Source organism: Amblyomma maculatum, chromosome 3 (assembly GCF_055883805.1).
Source record: "Amblyomma maculatum isolate TAMU_Amacu chromosome 3, ASM5588380v1, whole genome shotgun sequence".
NCBI classification, from domain to species: domain Eukaryota; kingdom Metazoa; phylum Arthropoda; class Arachnida; order Ixodida; family Ixodidae; genus Amblyomma; species Amblyomma maculatum.
In genome coordinates this window covers 177,234,077-177,250,431 of record NC_139346.1, presented here as the reverse complement: position 1 = coordinate 177,250,431, position 16,355 = coordinate 177,234,077, and the positions used below count along the sequence as shown (strand labels likewise).

At 44.4% G+C, this 16,355-nt stretch overlaps 1 protein-coding gene across 1 annotated transcript in view; it reads left to right on the top strand.

The window, feature by feature from the left end:
- The window catches only part of LOC146197040 (ubiquitin carboxyl-terminal hydrolase 48-like), a 59,958-nt gene that overhangs the window by 26,319 nt on the left and 17,284 nt on the right, over positions 1-16,355 (top strand). The window contains exons 15-23 of the mRNA XM_084598753.1: positions 2,828-2,876; positions 2,950-2,993; positions 4,039-4,152; positions 6,690-6,796; positions 6,980-7,066; positions 8,179-8,303; positions 8,990-9,159; positions 9,811-9,906; positions 12,244-12,350. Of these exons, the coding sequence (XP_084454879.1) occupies positions 2,828-2,876; positions 2,950-2,993; positions 4,039-4,152; positions 6,690-6,796; positions 6,980-7,066; positions 8,179-8,303; positions 8,990-9,159; positions 9,811-9,906; positions 12,244-12,350 (899 nt within the window). The remainder of the gene's footprint in view (positions 1-2,827; positions 2,877-2,949; positions 2,994-4,038; positions 4,153-6,689; positions 6,797-6,979; positions 7,067-8,178; positions 8,304-8,989; positions 9,160-9,810; positions 9,907-12,243; positions 12,351-16,355) is intronic.

Sequence of the window (16,355 nt, the reverse complement as noted above, 5' to 3'; positions counted from 1 at the left end):
ATAAAGAAGCTTGAAGGCGCTCGCGCGCTGGCCTTGTTTTGCTGCCGTTCCATGGCGTGTGCTTTTTGGACTGTGTTTTGTATCCGAGAGCGGTTTTCCATTTGGCAACTACTAATGGTGCACTCGTTTGTGTAGTTGAGAGCCCAGTGGCGTAACTGGAACTGTGTAATCACTCATTACCAACATTCAGGTGAAGAAAATTGGGCGCAGGTACCAATGCTTCGAAGGCTGCAGCAGTCGCGAACTATCGCCAAGTGTGAGGCTGCACAGCTCTCCACTGAAGCTTTTGGAGAAGACACGAATACAATGGGATCATCGCAGTGTGACGAGTCAAGAAAGTGAACTGCTGCCTTTAAATTAAAATCCACACAACCAAATTAAAAAACTAAGCACAAAGATCATTACTTAGTGTCATTTAGGTAACAAATTTTGTTTCTCACGGTGCGGCTAGTTGGCACGAGACGGTCCATTAGATGTCACAGTTCACTGTTTCATGAATGTTTCAAGGTTTGTCGTCGATAAAATTTGCTTTAGAACTGCGCCTTGCCGAAATAAACAGTGCGCAGCATAACTCAGCGCTAATTTGGAACGTCTCATTGCGAAATAAATGCTTATTTCACAGGGACGACCGAAGTACTCGCAGGCATGTTCGTAGCAAGTTGTGAGAAACAGTACATGTTTGCTAGGTGCCGCCCACCATCTGTAATTTCGTTTACCTCGATTTTTCATGCTCTTTGCGATGGCGGTTGGTTGATGCCGGCGCATAAAAGGCGTGCCGTGGGTTTGCCGCTATCAGGCCTGTTTTCTGTGTGATGTCCACTTAGTGCTACTCATTCATGTGAATTATTAATGCATATGTTCTGCTGTTCATTGGTAAAAATGGAGAACTGTCGCTGCACCAAAGCAGGGGGCATAATAGTGCGTGTGAAATATGTGATGTGCACCGCCGCAGTGGCTCAGTGGTTAGGTCGCGCAGCTGCTGAAGCCAGAGACCTGGATTCAATACCGGCAAAATACAAGACGCCCGTATGCTGTGCAATACGAGTGCAAGGTAACAAAAAGCCCAGGTGGTCGAAATTGCCCAGCGCCCTGCATTAAGGCGCTCGTAGCCTGAGGCGTTTTGGGACTCTATAGACCCCATAAACGAAAACAAATCCGGGGCCTTAGTAAATGAATATGTGACCTTATAGTAATAACTATAGACAATTTGTATGTGCCACATACTTTTCTGCTATTTTAATTGTGACATTTAATGTGTTCCCAGTTCTACATCTGTTGAAACAGATTGATGGTAGCATACAACTTTTACACATTCAGCCTTTGGCAACCCCTCAAACTGGCACTGTTCTCACAATTTGAGGGTGCGTTTCAAGCATTTTTGGAATGGTGGAGGATGGTGATGAAAATGTTTAATTGAAAGAAAAAAATTAGTTGTGGTTTAACTCTGGTCAACCCTTGTTGAATTGCAATAGCAATGGCGGAAGCTTCTTTTACCTGCTACATTATTTCCCTATCACGCCCTATCAGTGTAAGGTGCTACATTATTGGGGACACTTAAGCTCATCCTTTAAGAGTATGACGCTAGAGCTTAAGCTATCAGCCCACATATAGTAAATGAGAAGGGTTCAATGCTGCTGAGCCGAACGTGGAGCGAAAGCATTAGCTGCCGGTGACCGAGTATTCTTCTTCTTCTCCTCCTCCTTTTTCTCCTTCTTCTTCTTAAAGCGTGGCCTTCGCCGTGACTACACGACGACTCGAAACCTGGCGCAGTATTGCTATCGCAATAAAAGGGAGGAAATAGCGCAACTGGAAGCCACGTAGGCTATTCAAGGGCGTTAAAGTTAAAAGGAAATTCTAAGAATGCTTAGTCTTCCCACCCCGCTATTCGAATTTATTCTCGCCACGCATGTGCGTAGGTAGTAATAAGATTGAGCTAGATTCGTCTACGATGTATAACAGACGACTTTAATTTTGTTAGAACCTTATGATGAGCATGACGGTAAGAAATTCAAACGGCGGAAACCATATGCGCTGCACAATTCGCATTTATTTCTATCACGATAGTCCCTAAAATATTCCAAGCAGTATGTGAGAAACGTATCTTCTAATGCACCGAATACATGATGGCTTTCCAGCAAGCAGCATCTTTTTTGTGGCCGAAAATAATCGTCGTGAACATCGACAGATTTTAAACCGCATTGGGAAGCCGCGACGTCGCAGGCTTGCGCTTTCTGCCCGGATGCTGCCTATGAGAAAAAGAAAATAAAAAAAAATAATAACCCTTCCCGAACAAATGCACTCGTGATGCAGTGTTACGAGGATTGTAACGTCACCAGCTCAGCCCGGAGTGACGATTGAAAGATGCGCTAGAATGACGCCCGATGAAGCGCCTGCGTCAGTGGCGGCTCCTCCATTGGGGGTGCGGATATCAGTGCACTGGTGGCGCCGCCTGACGATTGCAGGTTCCCTATATAAGATGAGGGGCGACTTTAGCTTGCTTCTTTTGAGAAAAAATCTCGACCTATATTTCAGTTTATATGGTAGAATGAACTGGCCAGTGCTGTATTGGTGTGGGGAACTGTTCTCATGCTCTTGAACTAGCCTTGCCAGTCGGCAGATTTTGAAATGTGTACGGTCAGAGCTTCTCTTAAAAGCATCTTTTTTCGGTTTTAGTGAATGTTTAGTCGTTTCCTCGTGATTGTGAAGTTTACGTGTAAGTTCGTGCTTATAATTTTGCTGCATTGGCATAACTTGCCGGTTGTTCTTTAATCGAATGCTAAGAGTGATTGCGGTAGCATTTAGTTTGTTTCTTCGTTAATTTTTGCAGGCTGGATCCTCAGCACGTGGGCAAAGTGAAGTGCATCAACAGCAAAGCTGTAAGCCGTCTTTATGCGCGACGACCACGCATCTATAGCAGCGGCTGAGTGTGCTTCCGTGGTGTCTTTGCAGGCTGACCTTATATATCAGAAGTATGGAGGCGGCCCAAGGTTGAGGTGAGGAGGGGGGTGATTACTCTGAGCCACTGTCTAGCTCCTTACAGAAGAGAAAGCTTCATTGTTTATGGTTAAGCAACTGTGTGTCGAACAGCTTAGGTGGCCTGTAGCAGTTACCTGCTCAATCAGATTACATGCCTAAATAAGTCGGGGAGCTGTAGGCATTGTTTAAGTGCAAGGTGGTGTCATTCTTGAAAACGATCATAAGCTGATCACCGTTGCACAGTGGTATGAAAATTATTGGCAAATAGTTGTAACCAGGCTCTGCTCTGCTCTCACCGTGTCTTGAGACTTGCTCACCAAGGGTAAGCACTGCTTATTCTTCTTTTCTTTTTTTAACTCCAAGGAAACCTAATAGTTTTCAGAAGATTGCTTGGCAGCAACCTTATGCTTTTATAGTTTTGTCTTTTCCTGTCTAATGTGCATGCAAAAAAAAGAAGAAATGCGCCGCCCCTCGCACAATGTCCTAAATCTTTTGCCATTTGGTGGGGTCGTAGGTCATGCGATTTATTTTGAGGTCACTGATGCTAGCGGATCATGTGACCTTGCAATGAGGCGACGTCATTTCACACAGACACTGATCACATCTTCATTGCCGTTCGCCTAAATTAGCTTCTGCTATAGTTGCTGAAATGAACCTGTTTCGGCGTTACAGGAACTGACTGCTTTACGGCACAACAGTTAAGCAGTTGTTTCTTGCATTGGTGTCATTGTGGTTGTAGCAGACCACTGGCATAACTTAACTGGCAGAGCAAGCGCTCGGAGCTGGCTGCCATGGTAACTTCTTGGGCGTGGTTACCGTGGAAGAAGAGTGAGAAAGGCTACCATTGAAAGTGGAGGGTTTGGCAAGAACAGGGTAATATGGCAGGCTGTACCTGCAGCGGATCCTCTAACATGCTTGTAGAGGTGTGGTAGTGGAAGAATGAATATGTTTGGGGGGAAAAAAATGGTAGTGTGAGATGGTACACTTTTTTGTCTCTCTGAAATTCTTTAGCCTAAGCGTTTAAGTGAAATGTTTGGTATAGGCAGGAATGTCTTTTTGCAGGGAGGCGCTGTGTTCCAGCTGTGTGGTACTTCAGTGTCGTTACCTCAGAGCCCACATGAGGGTGCAGGATGACCAGCGGAACATCTCTCGCCTTCTCAAGTTCAAACCCTCCAAGTAGGTGCATGCCAGATTTGGCCCATTAAAATGCAGCCGTTCGAATTGTGCTGGTGTTACTAATGAGCTAACTTTAGCACCGGCTGACACAAGCTTCGAAAACATTCCTTTGATACATAATGTGATAATGTTAGATAAGGTAGGAGAGTGTCATAAATTTGAGACCAGTGGAGGTCCCATTCCTTGCATTTATGCGTTCCATAATCCGTGCAAAATCATGAAGTGGGATTGGGAGGGAAAGGTTCTTAAAGTATGTAGTCCATACAGTACAATTTTATGATTCTAATCATCATTGATGTCTTTAACTCCTGTAATTATTCATCAGTTTGTATGCGTTTTATTCATTGATCAGCAGTCTAGATAGTATCGATAGTATCACTACATTAAGAGCTGTATTTAGATGAAGTGCCATGGGAATACTGTCATTTTTATAACTGGGTTATGTAAAAAGAGAGCGGCGAGCTTCAGAGCATTTAATAACACGAAATGCCATGCAGGCTTTGACTGGTGGCGGCGTGGTAGTCGTTTCTTGTAGGCGGCGGCAAATTCGGCACCTACATCTCGATCTCGTCTAAAGGGTGGCCTCTCAGCGCACCAGGCATTGAAAAGTTGTTGCAGCGGCTTTGCCCAAGCATTATGCCGTCTGATCCTCCTGTATCAAGAGCTCGGCCACATGCCTTATGTTACCGAGCTGCGCTCTGCTTCACAACGACGTGATAGCTCATCTTTCGGAACCGCCTCGGCCAACAATGGTCATAGACGGAATGTGGTGTAAAGGGGCTTGTAATGGTTTTGCATCAAATTAAATGGGGCGCCGATGATGCCGAGAGAGAACACGCTCCAGTCAGTTTGCTTCGGCTGTGGGCGCTTAGTGAGAACACTCGGCAACGGTGCACAGACACCTCGGTGTGCAAATGTTTTTGCTTTGAAAGTACATTCATTTAGCTGCATTTTGATCCATGTTGCATCAAGATAGTGCAAAAATTCTTTGAATAAAATTTTTCTCACATGTATCAAAATTGCCTTTGTTATGGGTGGTCCCGAAAGAGTTAAAGCGTAATCCCGTCATATCCTCTTGCCTCACTGGTCGTCCCAGGAGACCCTCTTAATAATGACCGCCTTAAACCTTAAGAGTCGAGCTAGTTAGTAATGTGTTGTAGAAAGAAAGGTATGAAGCGACAAGATAAAGAAGTAGAGAACTGACATCACAAGTGCTGACGTGCAGTTGAGCACTTAGTTAGGAAATGCATTAATATACACCTAAGAATGGTTCTCAAAACAAAACTAAACATAAAATCAGTCAGGAGTGTCCACATTTTCTAACTGTCTTTCAAGCAGGACGACTGACGAGTCACTGATGCCCATCTTTCATTGTTCATCTCTTTGTGCTGCTTGTTTCTATGACAGCCTAAATATACATCTTATGATGTTGTAAAGGATAATACCTTGGTATTCCATGAAGGAAGGTACACGTGCAAGTTTTATATAGTACCACACAAATCTGTCCTGCCTGCCACTGTGGCTGATTAGCAGCTACTAATACAGCTTTGGAAGGCACCTAATCTGGGTATCAACTGCTCTTAGGCCATATTCACCTTTACATAAAGGTGAAGCACGTCAAGGGCACACACACACAGTTTATCCAGTGGTAGAACCCAGGATGGGGGGTCTTCAGCTTACGTCGACCTTGCTTGCATTATTGGATGACGGTTGACCAGCGATAGAGGCGACACTGTCGCCATCAGTCTGCGCTGTCTATATATCAAAACGTGCAAAAGGTCATACTTTCTATTGCACCTTCCCACTGCAAAGCTTCCGTGAAGAGGCATCGTCGCCAGTGGTGGCCAACATGTGGAATGGACGCAAAGTGCACTTGGAAGTGAGTTCTCTTGGGGATTGCACGATTGATGCCAGTGCATTGCATCAAGTAAGAGCCATGCAACGACGCCACTCAGACAGCAGCACATCTTTGGCGGCTATTGCACATGGAGGAAACCAAGAATTTGCAACGGGTGCCTAAACTACAACAGCGATAAGCAGTAGCTATGGTGATGGGCACATTGCACAGCTTGCACCACGGCTGCTTGGGCGTTTTGCTGAATAGTTTACAGCTGTTTTACGAGACCCATTCAGCTTTATGCATAATGATAAATACGCACTAACCGAGATATTCGTAGTAGTCCGCTATGTCGTAAGTGGCCACCAAAGCCATGAAGAGCTAAGTGGAAGGTTTCAGACAACTATGTTCTAAATGGAACCGAACTGCCACACGAGTGAGTATGCCTTAACAAAGCTTTACCTCACTGCTAATGCCCTTCTGTCTAGAGGTCACTCTGTGCCCCCAAATGAATGCGAACAAGTTGCCAAGAAATATGATCCCTGTGCAAACCGCATTGGGGGTGCTGCATTGGCTGAAAATATGCATTAGATTTTGTAAAGGTACTCTCTCAGTCTCATTTCTAAGTGCTTCCCAAATTTTGCTGTTGTAGTAGCGTAACTCGGAATGTTGATGGTTGATTTACCGGACTGTCTTTCAGTGGCGATCCCCTTGTGTGGGTCGGCAAGCAGTCACTGCAGTGGTGGCGCAAATTGGCCATGGCCCAGGCAGCACCACCTACCCAGGAGGCCAACGGCAACGACACAGGTCAGCAGTGCCCATGTTTCCGGTATTTTACTTTTAATTGAAGTGGTGTGTGCCATTTACAGACACCTGAAGATATTAGTTATAAAAAGAGAGACCGCAGAAAACACTGGCATTTCAGTCTAAAGCTGTCAAGCATATGTGTATGTACTGTCCTGTACACCAGCCAAACTTGCCGCCTTCCAGGACCCATTGAGGAGGACCCAGATTCCACGTTGCCACCAGCACCCGTGTCCAACTTCAATTTCAACGATGACATCTGCTGCCCGCATGGTAGGTGACGCTTTTGTTGCCCTTTGCAGTCAGCAGCAGCGGCTGTCACCTACATAAGCCTCACAGTATTTTGTGCATGCTGGTTCTCAACTGTTGAACTCCTTGACTATTAGAGATAGAGTTAGGGCTGAAAAGAGGTTTAAGTCCAAAGCCAGCATTCCGCGGAAAACAAGGTTTGAGTGGCGCCTGAAGCAGCATCAGTGAACGCTACATATGTGAAGGACTTTGCAGGGCTTGGCTCACTAGGCTTCTAATTGCAATGATTGCTATTAATAGCCACAACACAGCATCATGGAAGGAGAGGGGAGCACAGGGCGCTGTGGCCCACTGTTCCAGTAGGTGCAGCATTACAGCTAGTATTGTTGCACTCAGACATTAGCAGCAGCGTAGCGTTTATTATTTTCTTTCGTTTTGTGCTTTTCTGCGTACACTACTATATATATACATTAGGCCCTTGGCTATTAGTGGGCACTGTTAGAGGTGGGACTCGGGTGCCGCTGGATGGATCCTCGGCCGCATCGGCGCCCACTCCACCCAGGAAGAAGTGCCGCTGAGTGAAGGAGTTGGGAGTGGAAGGATGAAGGCTTCGTTTATTTACATTTTACAAGGAGCGGAGAAGAAGTTCAATGCCCGAACACACACACAACTTTATAGCGTTCGTGTTCCCTAGGTGATTGGCGGGCTCATCTTGGAGGGAGTTTCTGTCACTCACATTAACACACTGTCACTCTTGCAGACACGCCCCCTCGAAAGAGTTTAGACTTGGTGGTGAGGAAGAAGCTGTTGTGGCGGTGTAGATGGCAGCACGCTAGGAGCTCGGTGTCTGCCGGTGTCTCATGATCTGGGACACACTTGCGTCGAACGGGACCTTAGTAAAACTGAGGCTCAGAAACCATGCGACAGAAAAGACAGCAATGCTTCGTTTTTGAGTAGCTTCTGAGCACTGGAGCGCGTTTTCATCAGTTGCACTTGCTGCAGCTTTATCATCACATACTTATCTCAATCTATGCTTATCAGTCTTATCTTATCTTAGTGCTTTTTTTTTTTTCTCAGAGAGAGCGATGACTTTGCAACTGTTGCGAAACCTTCGAGGCTTGTCTTCCTGTGCGCAGGGGGCCTGCACCCCAACGAGAACAGTAGGAGGCTGGTGGGCATGGACGTGTGGAATCTGCTCAAGGGGCACTTCCCATCTGCGCCCGAGTTTCCCCAGTCAACACCAGCCTGCCAGCAATGCCTGGTTTGTGATCGGTTTATCCGCAGTCTTTTGTGCGATGGGGTCATTTGGTTGTAAGCATTTAGATAGACAAGTACTAAAAGCACAGTTTTGATTCAAGAAGTTCGGAAAAGAGGTGGGCAAGGCATACTCACTGCAGTTAGTTATTTATTTACCCTCGGGGCCAGAGGTATTACAGAGGGGAGTGGTCAGAAACATTTAATGAAGAACAAGAAATGCAGTTAAACATACAAAACAAAACAGGTGTCTCCTAATCATACAATATTAGCTAAATGTTACTTAATTTCAGCAGGAAGGGGGTTACAATAACCCAAACCAGTTTTGTGTATATGATCAATGCAATGGGAGCGATAAAGCGGTTCTAGAATCAGTTCAGTATACAGTAAATGACTCACTTGTCAACTTCAATCCCCATCTCTCTAGCCCTGCGTAGCAGATCAGGGGAGAGAGCTTGTTCAAAATGGGGAAATCATATGCCAGCCTAGTGTATACTACTTTTGGTCAACCCTTTATTTTTAGAGGGGCGTATTGGAATCAGTGACAAACAGAAAGCAGAACTCCGTTCTCGACTGGAAAGACCTAAATTCCCGGCCTGTCTGGGCGCCGTAATTTAAAATTTTGTGGGGTACCAATAGTTTTGCGGATCTTTGCACTCGAGCCTCATTGCTGAAAGATGTTTGTCCTGGCAGGTCCACCAGCAGCAGGACAATGCGGCCCAGGAAGCACTCAAGCAGCAGGCCTCTCAGGAGCGACAGCAGTTTGCTGACCTGGTGCAGGAGAGGAACCGGCCAGATCCCAACGAGACTCCAGCTAAGCTGCTGGCACGACAGTTCCTCACCCAGTGGAAGCTGTTTCTCAGGTTAGATGGCGGCGCTGCCTTCGCCCTTGATGCAAATCGCTTAGACTTGTTTAGAAAAGGGAGTGAGGGGAGCTCATGCTAAGGAGAGCATGCTGCATGCCTTCTTTATTATTTTCTTTGACAAGTTAGCCGGTATAGAGCACAGCTGCTTTATATCGGCTTTATATGCATAAACCGCTAAGGGTAGTTGGTTCAAGCATATTGGAGAGGCACCTGGTAAACGCATTGTGGTGCATATAACTGTATTTCGGATGCATACTGATGTTACAGTAATAATGGTCACCAAAGAGTGATGCTCTCATACTCTCGCATGTAAACAGTCTTAAGTGTCTCTACCGAATGTTTTTGTCTGATGGTCTTGTGTGCCGAAATTATTTGAAATATTCGTTTCGAAATTATTTTTTTAATTTCTCTTTGCTTCGAGCCAAAAGCTACTACTATTCGCACAAGCCTAACGCTGTCCCATGCCAGTTTCTGCCACGCCTACTGCATTTACTGTCTATCAGAACTCACTTCGTTCCTCTGAGGGGCCATTCGGTTTACTGTTCTATGTATACATATGCCCTGCCCATGTTTATGCCATCTTCTTGATTTAGATATCATTAGCTCGTCCCTAATCGCTCTGTTTCATTACTGTTTCCCTTCGTGCAGGTGCCCCCTTGCAAAGGAGCGCCCCACGCGCATCACCAACAGTGAGCTGCTTTGCCCCCATGGTCTCTTGCTGCACCTGCCCCAGGATGAAGACAGGTATGTCGAGCACTACAAGACTCCTGCATTGTTTTAGAGTAATTTTTCTCGTGAGTTGTCACGGTCAGACAGTATTGAAGCACGAAACAAAAAAGAGAAGGTCACCAACGAGGCAGTCGTCGTTTGGACAGGTCACGGCTTGCCTAGCTGGTATGGGCAGCTGATAGCTGTCATAGGGGCAAAATTTACCCGCTGCTATGCACATCTGAGAGGGGCGGCGGAAACGGTTTAAGACTCAAGTCAGTACTGGGGGCCAAATGTCCAGGGGATCACTTCTCGAGCAAGTCATACCTTGGCGTAACGTCGTTTCAGAATCCCGCCCAAATAACTAAGCTTTCAGCACTATCGATTTACACAGATGTTTAGTGGGACTCCAGCAGCAGTCGGAATCGTACCAATTAATTCAGGTGGAATTAATATGTTTCACCGTGCTTGTGCTCCGAAAGTTCTTTAAAGGTTGGAAAGTCTGCTGTTGAAAGCTCCCTGCAAAATGACTCATTGGCATTGCCCGAAGTTTCGGGGGTATTGTTTGTCGAGCTGTAGAGCAGCGGTACAAACGAGCAACCAACCAAAAAAAAAAAAAGAGCGACAATACTGGAATCAATTGCTCTGTTCTCTAGCTTTCTCTTCTGCATTTGTAGTCAGCTTTGTGGCCTGGTTCAGTTGCAGTCTTTAGCTCGAAAGTAATTTACCGCAGTTTTTTGAAGGTCCTCGAAAATCTGAAAACGTTTTCTTTTGGCTTTATGCCAGAAAGTGCTTTTAGGTCGCAAAGCATTTCGTCGCAAGTGACCCCAACCAGAGATGTCAAGCTGAAGTGTGTTGATCATCTGTCCCTTATTCAGGCGCATGATTAACAAAATATATAATCACTTTGATTTCTTCTCATGCGTGCAGCTTTTGTCAGAAGTTTAGAGCCCAGGGAGTCTGCTTCTAAGCCGTGTAGTAGCGTTGTTTTAGCTCTCATAGAAATCCTTCCTGTTGGGAAGGGTAGAACGAAAAATCACCTTACAGTCAGGAAATTTGGAACACTGGGAATGCATTACGAGTCATACGGTACAGCTCAGAAGTAAACGCCTTGGGCTCTAAACTTCTGACAAAGATTGTACATCTTTATGAGGCTGCCCATTTAACTAAGTTTTATGTGCATTAACAAATGCGGCCCTGAACAGCTCAAAATAAAAAATACCAGCAAAAGATGGGATTTCATAATTCATACCACTTACAAAAGCTGTAGTTAAAGCAAACTCAGTCTGACCTTCCTCCCTCTCCCTTCCCTCTCAGAAAGAGACGTGGAGTCCCTGTATGTGGGGCAAACCTTGTGCCCTGAAGACCTTTGACAATGCTGTGCATGCATCTTAGTGGAATTCATTTGTTTCTGCAAATTTAATGGGCAGTTTGTAACTTACTGGCAGAAACAAATAGCATGGTTTATTTTTGCACATTTATGACACAAAAACATTTAGTAGCTTGTTGTTTCCCAGAGGGATAGTCATATACTAGGTGTATGCAAACATTGAAGCTTCGAATGTGAATTGGATACGTGTTTGGGGGGAAAATGCCTTCAAATATCGAATATTTGATCAGCAAACATTAATAGCAAACACTGTTCGTCTTGTTTATTTAGAACTCACATGGCACATTTACAGGTAAAATTAAACCAAAATAGCACAGAAGTGTATATATACTACCCTACTGAAATATACAGTGTAAATTTTGTACAGGATTGCCATTTTTTTGTACAAAACATGCTTGTCCTTCATGCGCTCAATGCAGCCAAGCATTGTGGGGAAGCATGCAGTGCAGTAAAACTATGTTGTATTCGGTAATTTTCGAATATACTTGGAAAATTCCGAATATCAGTTTCTCAGATATGAACCAGATAACGAACTCTTTCAATTCACATCTGAAATTTCGACTACTAGTATTTGCGCACCCCTATCATATACGTAACCTGCAAACTGTAAATTCAGGGCTTTAAAGTCCCGAAATGATGCATGGTGAGTCATCTCGGCCTGCAGTCCAGGGTCTTGCTGGCCACGCTGGTACGTATAAAGGGACAAATAATCTGGAAACACGGAAACAATTTTCAGAGAATCTGCGATACCATATGCTGTTAATATTGATGAAGCAGTATCACTGCGTGAAATGTCATTAAGGCCCAATTCAGAGGCCTTCATTACCTCGTTGACCTTTTAAATCTCCTGTAGTTATCTTTAATTGGAGGAAGTTGAAGAAATGCCAAGTGGAATACGAGGCAGCCTGGCTCACGAAAGCCATCTTTGTGTTGATGTAAGTTGGAAAGGGTGTGCGAATCAGCCCCTGTGCATGTCCTTTCAGAGCGGTTCCCATCTGGCCACAGGAGTGGGAATCGCTTGTTCGCCTCTTCCCGGCTGACCTGTGCATCAGTGTGTCACCAGGAGAGAGTGGTCTCACGGCTGAACCAGGCAAGTGCCACTTTATACGGGCTTTTAACTAATGCTCAACTTTTTCGTTACCAGCAGAAAAATGGCTGTTTTTCACAGGTTTGCTACGAATTGTTTGAGAGATAAAAATAGGTCAAATACACACCAATGATGTAAATATAGAATGCACATTCGAAAAGAATTTATTTTAATACAAATACTTAGTGTGAATATTGAAAAAATAAATAAATAAACATCGGGAAGCATAAAATTGGGCGCATGGGAACAAAAAATTTAAATTTGCAAGATAATAACTCTTGAAAAAAATTACTGAAATAAATTCTAGAACTTACAAGATGTTCTAAATCTTTTTTGAAACTTGTCAGCAAAATCTTACAGTTATAACCTAAATGCGTTTTGAGGTAGAAATATTTTTCCTAGCACCTTGAACAGGCTAATTTCAGCCTTCGACTTGAAATGAATTTTACTCAGCAATAAAAAAATTAATAGCACAATTTTTTTTACTAAAGTTTGATAACAGTAATCTAACACATTCTCTCTTTCAACTAGGATCGGTTTTGAGAATGCTGGAAAGAAATTACAGAAATTGAAAGTATAGCCACCCTAACATTTGTGACGATCTCTTGATAAGAAAATTAGAAACAAAACATGATGAAATCGAATAAAATATGCGGACCTTTCCGTTTACCAAAAGCCTATTCACAAAGCATTCAACAGCTGTACTGTCGTCTACAGGTCGCTGAAGAACGCGCGAGCTTCGACTATGTACAGACACAAAGCAAACCTGCCACTACGGGTTGGCTGAACTGCCGCGCTTTCTGGATGCTTCACCGCGTAGCCCGTAAAATCACTGCGGTAAAGCATCCCCAAATAGTGGCGCGGTGACTAAAGTCCGAATAATCGCGCAATCAGTTACAATGCATTCGAAATTTCTGGTGCTGATATACCTTAGCGCTATGGAGGATATCCTGATGCCGCGAAAAAAGTCCAACAAATCGAGCATATCCAAAAAATGAGAAATCAAAATGATGAGAAAAGTATAAAGTTCCACGCCACAACGTGAACTTCAAAGGCGCTTGAAAAATAGCCGGCACAGAAAAAAAAAATATGCAGCACGCCGTAAACAAAAATATAGTGTCTGAAGTGCACCACGTCCGTTACGGCACTAATGACGCGAAATTTGAACGAGTTTTTCAGTCACTGGTGACCGAACCACAGTGGCGTGGTAACAAAAAAGTTAATAAGTTAATATATAACTGACAAGCACTTCTACTACAGATAGTGTCCACCACCTGAGACAGCTCAAATGCTCTTGCAAGCCTCTCGAAAACACTGCTGAAGGAAATGTCAGCGCAGCTGAAGTCGGTGTCTAATAAATATATATATATATATATTGTGTTTTGCGTCGGCTTTTGTTTGTTTTCTTTTTTACTTAACATACACAACGGTGAAGTACAGCTAACTCCGAACAGCTGGTGACGGAACAAAAGCATACATTAAGTGCCAGTAATCATAAACAATAAAAAAACATTACTTTCAGAATGGGGGCTCAGCTTTTGTCTTAATGAGCTTTTGTTCAAATATGTATCTGAAAAGTTCAAATGTTTTAATCGTTTCTGGTCAAACCTTTGCTAACTTGCGAAAGCAAGTGGTGATATTTCCTCTGGAACTCATCTGTCATCTGTCTTCTTGGGTACACCCTCACGTGGCCTTGGCCTCACTTGCAAAGGTGTCATTTCAGTGAAAGACCGCCGATGCACCTACCTTGTACAGCTCAAAAATAGAACTGATTTTCAACACTGCTAGCTGGGCGCGGTGGAGGACATCGGAAGTGAAAATAAAAGCAGGAGGAGGGCAGTTAAACCTCGCTATAGTGAAGTCGGAGGGATCCCGCGATTTTTTCGTATCAGTTGTAGATAGCCTCGGCCACACCTGTTGCATGTCTGGAGGCCTCCTGTCACAGTTTAGGCCGAGGAAGCCTTTAGCACTCTCATCAAGCACCCCCTCTTCTGCTGAATATAGGTACGGTCTAACGCAATTTGAAGGTGATCAATTCAGGGCTGACCTGCTCGGATTGAATTGCTTGAACGCAGTTTATTTCGCAAGAAAGCAGCAACGAATGCATGAGCTTAGCTGGCTGAAAGATTTCTTCATCTTGCACAGTCATATTTGGTGCAAACTACGCAACCATTATGCTGGAAAATATTTCTTGACTCATTTCGCCTGAGCGAAGGCCGTAACCTTCAAATTGCGCTAAGGCGGCTAGGCTGTACACCAACCGAACATGGCAGCGCCACCAACGTATGCAGTTTTTTCCCGCCCCCGCCTAGAAGATGATCCTTGGAGGAACAATGCCGTGAAAAACTGGGTGAGATCTATTCTATTCAGCTCTGTCTTCTTATCACTGAGGCCAATGCGCCCCAGGGTGAAAGAAGGTGCACGGTGGAAATATTTTGGTTAGCTTCCCTCCGGGACACACAAGCACACTGGTCGCAGTACTTCACCACATGACACTCGTGTTTAGTGGACGAGGAGTATGTCAGGTGAGATGTGGCAGTGGAAGGACACGAGGACGACAGCAGAGGACAGGACTGGACGAGTAACTTTCACCAAATTATTTATTGAAGCACACAGTTCCTAGTGGGCTTTGGTCATGCGCCAAGCCTTCTCATTTATTACCGCATTGAATTTGAAACCTAAAGGGTGAGAATGGCAGCAGTCATGATCATCAGCCAGACTATACTCACTGCAGGCAAAGACCTCTCCTATATCCCTTCAGTTAACCTGGTCCTGTAACAGCTGCATTCACTTCATCCCTATAAACTTCCTAATCTAATCTGCCCACCTAATTTTCTGCTGCCCTATGGTGCACATGTCTTGCCTTGGAATCCAGTTTGTTACTTTAGGGACCATTGGCTAACTTGCCTTCACATTACATGTCCTCTCCATGGCCATTTCTTCTTCTCAACTTCGACGACTAAATGTCATTAATTCGCGTTTTTTCTCTGAACCACTCGGCACGCTTCTTGTCTCTAAACATTAAATCTGCATTTTTCGTTCCATAGCTCTCTGCGTTGCCCTCAAATTAAGTAGAACCCTTTTGTTAACCTTCACGTTTCTGCCTCATAAGCGAGTGTCAGTAGAATACAGCTGTTATATAGGTAGTACTTTCCTTTCGAGGGATACTAGTAAGCTGCTATTCATGATCTAAGAGTACTTGCAAAATGGCCCTCCCTCCATCTTTCTCTCATTGTAAGGACCGTAAATGCCACCTTCTGCTGACAAAGACTTCGATAATTAGTCTGTATGAAGGGAGGCTCGAACAAAGGGGAGCTGTTTGAAGCAACAAAGATTGCTAATAGCAACCAATGTATTATATACGCCCTCAGTACAGTGCATTTTTCTAATGGCTTAATTTGGTTTGCCTTCAACTCTCCATTGTCTGCACCTCGCTACCGCTCTTGCCCTGTAAGTTTCAGATTCAATGCGGTTATCAATGCGAAGGCATTGCACATGCGCTACTTCTCTCATTAGGAACTGTGTGCTTTATTAAATAATTTATTTAAAGTTGGCACTCATCTTGGTTGCCTCTTTGCTACTTTCTGTGTGTCTTAGCGCTTTCATATCTCATTATGACCTACTGACAGGCCCAAATTGATACTGTATGCCGCACCAAAGGTTGTTAACATACCATTTGATAATTTGATGAGTGAGTTTAGGCCCCCTTTAACTACTTCGAAAATGATTGAGCTCAGCAGATCTTGTAGTCCTTAAACCGCGGACGACAAGGTTAGTATGTAAACAGCGCCCTCAGAGCTGGGTTGAAGCCCTTTGCTACCTGACACGTGAACCAAATCCATCGCTCTGATCATGGCCACTGACTGTTCAGTCAGTATGTAATTTTGCGCCGTCATTTTCTTTCCGCTTTAAAAAAATTTTGATGCCCCGTTAAACTTGCAGTGCATTTATGTTGTCAACGCCGTAGAATCCGGTAAGTTACCCATGGCACCTAAGAATTGGTGCATT